A 1,147-nucleotide genomic window follows, 5' to 3' on the forward strand; every position below is an offset into this window, starting at 1 on the left:
CACACCAAAAAAAAAAAAAAACATTTATACTCGATATAATATTCAAATAAATTCACATTCACTCATAGATTCATGTAAGTGTAAAACCTGATGAATCAATTTCAGTGTACATCAATAAAAATTACAGTAATCAATCACCAAAACATACAGTTTTGGAGTATCCGCCGTAGATGATGACGCCATTGCCGTCAGGAGTGGGGGTCATATGACAGGCTGAACGGGGACAGGGGCCAGTTCCTGTGGGCTGGAGACGGCTCCATGTGAATGTTTCCAGGTTGAAAGCGTGAATATCATTCTAATAAATATAATCCCTGTAGAGCAGAGAACATATGTATCACAAAAACAAAATATTTAAAGAGTATTAAATGTTTTACATTTTATATATACAATTATATGTTCATAAATACACACCCACATTTATACATATATATATATATATAATTAACATTTTATTTTAAAAATGAATATTTAATACATTTACAAAATTCTAATGGTCATCTATACACATTGTCTAGAACTTTGAGGGGCACAAATCTCACTCCAAAAGGTAGTACAGCAAAAAGTATAATTTTCCTTATAATACAAATTTTATTTAATGTTGACAAGTTGAAGTTGGGGACCCCTGTCTGTACCTGGCACTCTCATGGAAGCCTCCAAACACAAGCAGCTGTCTTTTGCTCAGGACCATTCGATGTCCACTCCTGCCAGACGGAGCACCAGGAGCTCTGAGAGGACAAAGCGGACATATTTCAACAAGCGGCTTTGACGCCAAGTCAAAAGTCAATCCTGTTAGTTTAGACCTCTGTAAACTCTAGTCACAGCATGACGACAAAACACAGGTGGACACAGGTCTTAAAGTCCCTGCTAAGCTTCCATAAAGACCAAATACAATTAGACTTCCGGTTCAACTTAAAGAATTCAGTCTTATTGAATGATTTGTGTCTTTTTCAGTGTTATTATAGTTTAATTGAGATATTATTATAATAATTAATATTTTGAATTATTTCCATTTTTGTAATTCCTGATTTTATTTTAATTTTAAAGTTTTAGTAATTTTGTTGTTTATTTCTGTATTTATGTCATATTATTTTTTATTGTACTGTGTGTGTGTGTGTGTGTGTGTGTGTGTGTGTGTGTGTTTTATATA

General features: G+C 33.4%; 1 protein-coding gene across 1 annotated transcript in view; it reads right to left on the minus strand.

Moving 5' to 3' along the window:
* The window catches only part of klhdc4 (kelch domain containing 4), an 8,841-nt gene that overhangs the window by 4,183 nt on the left and 3,511 nt on the right, over window positions 1–1,147 (minus strand). Inside the window, 2 exon segments of the mRNA XM_016441038.1 lie at window positions 149–311; window positions 633–725. Coding sequence (XP_016296524.1) covers window positions 149–311; window positions 633–725 — 256 coding nt within the window.

Source organism: Sinocyclocheilus anshuiensis, unplaced genomic scaffold, assembly GCF_001515605.1.
Source record: "Sinocyclocheilus anshuiensis isolate Anshui unplaced genomic scaffold, SAMN03320099.WGS_v1.1 scaffold115, whole genome shotgun sequence".
NCBI lineage: Eukaryota > Metazoa > Chordata > Actinopteri > Cypriniformes > Cyprinidae > Sinocyclocheilus > Sinocyclocheilus anshuiensis.